Here is a 9,054-nt window from a genome sequence, read left to right as displayed (position 1 = left end):
TATCACGTTTTAGAGTGTAATATTGTACTATACTGCAGGGTAACACCTGTACAGTTTTAGCGTGTAATATTATACTATACTGCAGGGTAACACCTGACAAGTTTTAGTGTGAAATAATGTACTATACTGTCACTGTCAACCCTAGGAATCCTGATATGATTGGAATGTTAGTTTCAGTTCAGCTTGCAGAAATACACGTAGGCAATATATAATAAAATAATTGGTGGTCTGACCTATATACTAAGGAATATTCCTGTGATCGACATCCGATGCGAAAAAGGACATAGTTGTCTGCATTTCTGCTGGTTTAGAGTAGTGGAAATAATATTAATCAAACACTCTAATCATTCTCCGTGTCATCATTCGACATAAACACAAAACCAACTAGAGCGATTATTTTCCAGACGGTAATCTGGTTACGGTTCATTGCTCCAAATGGACTGTGTCGGGCCTACACTTATCGAATGGATCTTGGTCAACAGCCAACGTGTATATACATTGATTGCACAATACACGGCTTGTTCGCAGTTTTCCCTGTTAACTGTGTCTAGTCTCAAAAACCGTGTGAAGGTGAGAGCTAGCATCCGGCGACCTCTTCTCAAATACAAGTAAGACGGAAGCTGTCACTTAAAAATCATTCCTATAGATGTTTGAAAGGTCTTCATATTCCAGTCTTTATTCATGTCATGTTTTATTTTTACTGACATGCAGCTTTAAAAAGAAAACGAACAGCCGATAGTGTTTCATTTTTCTCGGAGCTCTGCTGAGAAGTGGGCTTCTCTCGTATAAATTCAGTGACGAGGTTGATGACGTACCCGAGAATGACCTACAGTTTTCCTAAAGGAACGGCCATGATTCATTCGCTTTGGTTGGTTTGCTCTACCATTATATCCCTTTGAATAGTTGAAAAAAGTGAACACATGCTTGCATCGAATAATGTCATCGGCGGTAATATTTGACAACATCGGATGGATTTTTCTACTGATTGTCTTAGATCAGCGTTATTAAACAGTAGAGAAAATTACATTCAGTTAATCGCGGTGTGAACGCATGAATGTGTGACTGTTTCGCAATTACATATCAGGCACGGATCCAGAAAGTCGCATGAATTTGTGACAATTTTTCACAAAGCAGCAATTAAACATCAGGCACGGATCCAGAAAATCATTTCTTCTCTTGTTTACATGTACTAAATTATCTTATTCTTTGTAAGTTCTAAATTTTGCCAGTTTGTTTTTGGTAAAATAAATTTAGAATTCTTTTCTCGTATGTTATGTCCGCATAGGACTGATAACTGTCTAATTTGGTCATTATTGTTGTCATTATAATATTAATTGTTGTTGTTGTAAACATTTTAAGCTTCCCACTTCAATACACGATAACTAGTTTGGAAACTATTTCTTCGTATCTTGAAAGTGATATTTCTGCATTATGGTCTAACGTTCAAAACTGTATACATTTTAAGATATTAGTTATTAGTTATTTTGACAAATAGTAAATATTTTTTTAATATTTCAAATATAGAATTCTAGAACAATATGAAGTTGGTAGTCCTTAATTAAGTAGAATAATGTTATCTTTATTACCATATCTGATTTTAGATATAACATGTTATTTTCGTTTAATAAAGCACATTTCCGTCTATAATCGTGACAGTTCTCCTTTTCGTTGCAGATAAATCAAACCCGGACACCCCTGACTTCCTCACAAAAATATAATTCACCTTTGGAGTGGCACCTCTCGTTTCACTGAGAAAAAGAGCAGTCAACATGCTTTCACGAAATCTCACCAGTTAAGTCTGAGTTTCCTTGCAAAATATTTGATTGATTCGGGGTGAGAACATACATTCCATTATAACTTTCATTAGCGATGGGTATTCCCAATGTCATTATAAATGTTGGAAGTTTTGTGAAAATATCTTTTCATAATTATAGCGCATGAGCCAGTCCAAGAGAGAACTATATTTAGTACAAACTTTAAGCTGTATACGAGAAATACAGGCCAGTAATTTGACAATACGTTTCCTTTATGTACGCGATAGCACGTAAGCAGTTTCAAAAGCTATATCCGATATAATATAATGCATAGATAGACAGCATCCATACTGACGTAAGAAACTGAAGTGGAAAAGTAGTCGACAATGATTCATACTCTTTAAAGTAGCCTGGTTACCTACTCGTTTGTACTTAATTAGTAGACATTAATGAAGGCAAAAGAAAATAATCAGGGGTTCAGCGAACTCTGAAGATACACGGGAGATGTAACATTCGCATCACAACCCCAAGCTGTTCTGAACCTACGACCAGTCTGCCAGTTGTAATCTGGTGACGAGATTCATAAATCAAGGATTAGCGAGTAGTATGTGTTTTCATATATAACCACGCATTTGGGAACCGGATTTAGTTACCAATGGGTAACGGTTGTAGACTGAAAACTAGCGGAACGAAGACATGACCAAAAATAAAAGCGACATAACTGATATGACCGAAACAGTGCACTGTTCAATTCCTTTTACGAACTATCATGAGGATGCGACATTTGGTAAAGATTCCATCGCTATGTCCCACCTCACAGTGTTTAAGGAACGGAAAGGGTCTGATGAGTCGGGATCTTTTGACTATCAGTTTCAGTCAGTTGATACCACAAATGACGAAATTAAGACGGTACTGCAAAATGGACACCCAGAAATCACCACGCATCGTAAATATGCATTGAACACATTACATCCAAACATTAGCTGTCAGACAGAGCATCAGAAGGACTATGACCCAATGGGACCAATCTTGAACGTTTTACCTGAATCGTATCACACAGTTAACATTCAGAATGATCCCAATGTATGTTACGTGATAGATGGAAAGAACATCACGTGCCCAACGAAGAGTCTTCTTTCTAGCTGTTCAACGGTCTCAAATGAAGTTCAGGATCCATTAGAAAATATGACAGGTGAAGCAATACCTTACCAAGAAGCTCGGCCATCAATATTACATCTGGGTTATACTAATGGCCAAGTCACATTGCAGACAGAATCCGATTGGACTAAAGACGCTATGCATGGACCGATGTTGAGTTCACCAGATTTAAATCTTTTTATACGACGCCACACCTATGACCAATTGGATCCATGTCTAAAAATGCGTAATAACCAAGTCCCTCGACCACGTTCTTACCATGGGCCTGAAATTAGCAACAAATCTAGTTCTGTATCGGGTATATTAATTGGCTCCGATCAAAGAGAAGGATATGTTCGGATCCGTCGATCAGGCAATTATTTCGGCGAATCATCATCCAATCTGACGTCATCCAACATAAGTTTGACAAGCTCAAAAGTAAGTGTCATATCTTCAAAACTGGAGACGCCTGAAGATGGACAGGTTCAAAAGCAGCATGAAGAATTGCAGTTCAGATCTACTCTAAATGTGCGTAACAGTGTTACATTTACGATCATCTCAATTGTACTGTTTCTTGCGGACTGGGGCACTGATATCATGTTGGCTCATAGGTATCTAATTAAAAAAGAATTTGAACTCTTCGCGGTTACTGTAGCGTTTATCATAGGACCAGCTATAGTTTGTACTGTAGTTGACCTGTACTGGTTCTACCACGATCATTTGAATAAACTTTCTGATAGTTTCTCACAGTGCGCTTTACACAGCGAGGTGCAGAATACCAATGAAGATGACACACGGCGCGACTCTCGGGATTGCGTGAAATACGAGTTCTCTAGTTATGTTGAAAATGTCACGAGTAGTGGGTGCAGAGGAAAGGAAATGTTAAATAAGACCCAATATAAATCGCAAAATTCTACATGGGAAACATATCAGAAATCCAAATACTTTTTAGAAGAAACTACGCAGAACACGTCACATGACCAGTCTCAAGAAGTCGAACAAGGTGTATGTTGTACTAATTGGGCGGCATCATCTCACAGTGAAGGAGAGGAAACGTTGAATCTATACGGGCATGACAATCTTCAAGATAACACGTATGATATTTCATTAAGGTATACTAGTCGAACGTCTCAGATAAGCACGAGCAACAAATCCAGTGATAGCAAAGAGGAGAAGTGCTCATCAAGTTCTCAAAAGTCAGGACGACCTCTGCAGAACACACGTCACATATGTAGCCACGTTTTACAAGAATGTACAAAATTAAAGCGTGAAGAGGATCAACATTTTCCCGAGCAATTTTCGTCAGAGAAGTTGAATATTAACACACAGAACAAGTGTATCAATTCAACGGACAAGCCTATTCGTTCACAGGACATGCCTATTAAGTCAGATGACAAGTTGGTTCATTCACAGGACATGCTTATTAACTCAGACGACAGGTCTGTGCATTCACAGGACATGCGTATTCATTCAGACGACAAGTCTGCTCATTCACAGGATAAGCCTATTCATTCACAGGACATACATATTAGCTCAGATGACAAGTCTGCTCATTCACAGCACAAAACTATTAATTTACAGGACAAGCATGTTTATTCACGTGACAAGACCCCAGTGTGCCCTGACATCCAATGTCAAATGAAAATAAACACGTTCGGTTTCATCACAACGCACCATTCTGCTTGCTCCCATAGCAGTAAAGTCTGGGTGGGGTTCAGAATTTTCGTTGGAATTATGTCCTTGGGACGTGTCTTTCGGTAAGTATTTGAAGCCACAGGCGCAAACACATATCACATTTTAGTATCTTTGATTATTTGAAGCGGGACTGGAAATGCAATTTTAAGAGTAGCTATTATATATAATATTCGTTAAGGTTTATTTTAAATTTGAAATGTGATAAAAAAATCTACTATGTCTTTATATTTTATGTGGAAATTTACACAAACTTGTAGTTACGATAAACTGTCACACTGCAGCCATCGTAGCGATATGACTGAAAGATTGTTAAAGCTACGTTAAAAGTCCATATCACACACACACACACACACACACACACACACTTGTACAAATTGACTAGATATATCTTAGTGATAGTTTACATACAATAAATCCCAATTTTATATACCGTAAGTGTGAACTGACAATGTGTCAAGTAGTAATTGATTTAAATGTTGATAGTTAAAGAGAAAATTGTAAGAACAAAGCGGATCTGTTATAAATATAAATATTAAAAGAGGGGAAATGCGAGTTTTCAACGCACTATGTGTGTCCGTTGCAAAAGATTCATTGCGTCAGCAATCAAATATTGTTTTGTGTTTGTTCCTAGTCATGTTCAATATTGATTTTGACATGATACAGTTTTGTGTTTGTCCCGATCATTATTTATTGTGACAATGTTTAGTTTTGTGTTTGTTCCTATTCCTTTTCAATGTTGATTGTGACATTTTGTAGTTTGTGTTTGTTCCTATTCCTTTTCAATATTGATTGTGACATTTTATAGTTTCTGTTTGTTCCTATTCCTTTTCAATATTGATTGTGACATGATACAGTTTTGTGTTTGTCCCTATCATTATTTATTGTGACAATGTTTAGTTTTGTCTTTGTTCCTATTCCTTTTCAATGTTGATTGTGACATTTTGTAGTTTGTGTTTGTTCCTATTCCTTTTCAATGTTGATTGTGACATTTTGTAGTTTATGTTTGTTCCTGTTCCTTTTCAATATTGTTTGTGACATTTTGTAGTTTGTGTTTGTTTCTATTCCTTTTCAATATTGATTGTGACATTTTGTAGTTTGTGTTTGTTCCTATTCCTTTTCAATGTTGATTGTGACATTTTGTAGTTTATGTTTGTTCCTGTTCCTTTTCAATATTGTTTGTGACATTTTGTAGTTTGTGTTTGTTTCTATTCCTTTTCAATATTGATTGTGACATTTTGTAGTTTGTGTTTGTTCCTATTCCTTTTCAATGTTGATTGTGACATTTTGTAGTTTGTGTTTGTTCCTATTCCTTTTCAATGTTGATTGTGACATTTTGTAGTTTATGTTTGTTCCTGTTCCTTTTCAATGTTGATTGTGACATTTTGTAGTTTGTGTTTGTTCCTATTCCTTTTCAATGTTGATTGTGACATTTTGTAGTTTGTGTTTGTTCCTATTCCTTTTCAATATTGATTGTGACATTTTGTAGTTTGTGTTTGTTCCTATTCCTTTTCAATATTGATTGTGACATTTTGTAGTTTGTGTTTGTTCCTTGTCCCTTTCAGTATTGAATGTGACATTTCTGTTAACCTCAGTTATATTGCCTTGACTGTATTAAAAAAGTTTTAAAAAGAAATCGTTCATGGCTGATCCACACCACTGCATAGTGAGATACATTATGTTTATTTACCAGATATGTTGGTGTATTACTGCATAATTGAAATGAAATATTTGTCACTGTCATTTGGCAAGCCAGATGTTGTTTACATACAAGTCAATTTATGGATGTGTTATTAACCCAGTTGTATATTCAAGTTAATTCATAGATGTCTTATTAGCCTAGTTTTACATACAAGTCAATCTATTGACGTGTTATTAGCTTAGTCTTACTCACAAAAATGGTACTAATAGCTGCCTTGCTAGGCGCTCAGCATTAAGAGTCTAGTGTTAGGACTGGTCGGCCTGGTAGGATATCATGCTACATATGTCTGCGGCATGATTCCCCAGTGCTAGACATCACTATAACTGCCACACTACAGACATCGTAGTGATATGACTAAAAAAACTATTAAAGCTACGTTAAAAAATCCCACTGTAACACACACATACACGTACATGTCAATCGATATGTGTGTTAATGGCATATTTTTATCAACATAGTTCATGTCACTTAACCAGTATGTAGCAAAGTAAAATGACTTCAATCAATCCAAGTATTCATAGTCTAACATATATCAAGGGCATCTCATTTATTAAAAAGAACCACGTTTAACATATTATAGCGATGTCAACAACAATAAAGTTTGGAAAATGTATACTTTCTGTCAAAAATTATTCATGTAAATGTTTTGAATTTGTTAGGTGTTGCGAATACATCTATCACGTGATCAAGAGCCACCAGAATGGTCCAAATGCCATTTACCATCATCTACGTGCATTGGAAGAAAAACGCGATTACAAACTACTGGATTTAATCTATGCCGCTACAGAGTCCGCACCGCAGTCCTTTTTGCAGCTGTACTTCATTTTCATGTTCAACCAACCACTCGAGACAGAAAAAGGTACAAGCACTATATAAAAACCAATGGCTTCTATTCACCATTTACGTGGTTCATGCTGCGTCTAAATCTATTGTTTTTTTGTTGATAAAAGAGTTGGTTTATTTGTCACTTTTCTTTTCTAGAAGAAGGAACAGGATCAATATGTAGGCTTTGTTCTGTAGTTCTGGAACAGATTGTGTAGTGCATTTCCTGTCATTTATAACAGGCTGACCTCTCTATTTTAATAAAAATAATATAAAAAATGAAGAGAGTTTGCAACTCCTTTATTACGAGCGATGGAAATTATTTTCATGGATTTATGAACGAAGTGATCAGATTGCCAATCAGATAATCTTATAAGAATACATTTTCATGGTAAATTCATTGGATAGTCTCAGTGCTTGAGTCTACAGAGATCTTTTCTTGCAGAAGAAGATCAGCTATTAAGACTTTGTATTTTATGAAAGTTCAGTCTTTTCCAGCAAACATGCTCTTTTTAGTAAACTTTTCCACTACCTTATAACGTTGTGGACGTTATAACGTATCGATACATTTCCCTGTTTCAGTGGTGAGTCTGGTGGCTTCGGTGGCTGGGATTTCTTGGACAGTTGTTTCCTCCTACATGCACAACAAGGCAGCTCTTCCAGAAGGTCGGCACATCACCATAACGGCACAAGTTTTGATATTCCTTGCGAGATTTTGCGAGATTTCTGCGCGAATAACAAGCATAACTCTGTTTGAAAGCTATTTTAAACGCTGGAGTCTGTTATTAATTATTCACTTCATAATCATGCTACTGTGGATTCAGAAGCAGAATCCTTCGTTGGAAGGGGTGGCTTACTCGAAGCATTTTAGAGTTTTGTTTAAGTTATTTTTCAGTTATGTTTTGGTAATTTGCTTTATTAATCTCAAGTGTAATAAGTCTAAATACAGAATGGTCTTTTATTACGTACTGACGTACGGGGAAAATTTTGTATTTGCGGGTCTTGTGTTGTGCAAGGGTCTCAAAAGCTGGCAGACTGAGGAGGAGCAATATAGGATTTACTGCCTGGCGGTCATACCGATAGGCTTGATCCTGCACGTGATTTTTCAAATTCTTTTCTACTCGTGCTGCCACCGATATCAAAGATCATGACATCATTTGTCAGTAATGCAGTGAAATGCAGTGACAAGAGAAATAAAACTCAAGGTCAGGGGCAGAACATTAAGTCTAAAGCGAATTCATTATATTGAACTTTAGAATACTGAATCTGACCTAAAAATGTTGCGTTCAAATACATTCAGAAAAAACAACTTACCCTTCTTCGCAAATAAAATTAAAACTGACACAAATCTACAGTTATAACACTTGTCATCTGTTGATCAAAGAATATTGAACCAATGTTATACATATTTCCCGCCTTTTTATTGAAAGTACTTTAAAAAAAATATCATACCAATAAATAATTTGGTCACGGAACCATGTAAAATTATCCAATGGCACTAGTTTCGTCGTGCGTCATCGGTTCGTCAAAATACTGCTTTTAAGCTCCTAGAAAAATGCATGATTAACTTTGACTTCATTTTGCAACCCATGAAAGGCGTTGAAATAGGAGGTGGGGGTTCGCGAAACGTTCTTAAAAAGTAAACAGTGGGATATATTCTTGAAAAATCCTTACATTTCTCTAAACAACTTTGGATTTCCCCAGGACTTCCTCATAGAGGGAATATAACGGCTTGTCATTTTTACAGGATTTTTCCCCGTAGAATCTTTAAGTCAAAATTAGCATTCTGTCTTTTATGACACAGCTTTCATGACACATGTAACCAGTGATGACCTAAATAACAAGGGGTAGAAAACTATGCGTTATAAAAAATGCTACTTGAACCAAAAAGGAATAAATTCTTAAACGTTTTATAAATTCACCTATAAAAAAGTACCAAGACTGTTC

The 9,054-nt window shown here is 36.1% G+C and overlaps 1 protein-coding gene across 2 annotated transcripts; it reads left to right on the top strand.

Annotated features, from left to right (window-relative positions):
- The first annotated feature begins 668 nt into the window (after positions 1-668).
- LOC149782440 (uncharacterized) lies at positions 669-8,461 on the top strand. 2 transcript variants are annotated; one of them, XM_089933843.1, is made up of 4 exons: positions 669-868; positions 1,675-4,648; positions 6,945-7,144; positions 7,690-8,461. In XM_089933843.1, exons 2-4 carry the CDS (start codon positions 2,451-2,453, stop codon positions 8,256-8,258), a joined length of 2,967 nt encoding a protein of 988 aa, XP_089789969.1. In that variant the 5' UTR covers positions 669-868; positions 1,675-2,450; the 3' UTR covers positions 8,259-8,461. The 2 variants fall into 2 exon arrangements, with proteins under 2 accessions (XP_089789969.1, XP_089789970.1); XM_089933844.1 differs by lacking the exon at positions 669-868 and adding an exon at positions 905-1,208.
- The last annotated feature ends 593 nt before the right edge of the window (positions 8,462-9,054 follow it).

This window comes from Sinohyriopsis cumingii, chromosome 15 (genome assembly GCF_028554795.1).
Source record: "Sinohyriopsis cumingii isolate HCF-2022 chromosome 15, ASM2855479v2, whole genome shotgun sequence".
Classification (NCBI taxonomy): domain Eukaryota; kingdom Metazoa; phylum Mollusca; class Bivalvia; order Unionida; family Unionidae; genus Sinohyriopsis; species Sinohyriopsis cumingii.
Note: the sequence above shows the minus strand (reverse complement) of the source record. Positions and strands in the feature narration are given on the sequence as shown.

What these genes read in the sequence shown, in the direction of transcription:
- LOC149782440 (XM_089933843.1), top strand. Translation starts at nt 2,451, where the DNA reads ATGACCAAAAATAAAAGCGACATAACTGATATGACCGAAACAGTGCAC. An exon ending in TCCTTGGGACGTGTCTTTCG is followed by an intron (nt 4,649 to 6,944) that starts GTAAGTATTTGA and finishes TGAATTTGTTAG; the next exon opens with GTGTTGCGAATACATCTATC. An exon ending in ACCACTCGAGACAGAAAAAG is followed by an intron (nt 7,145 to 7,689) that starts GTACAAGCACTA and finishes TCCCTGTTTCAG; the next exon opens with TGGTGAGTCTGGTGGCTTCG.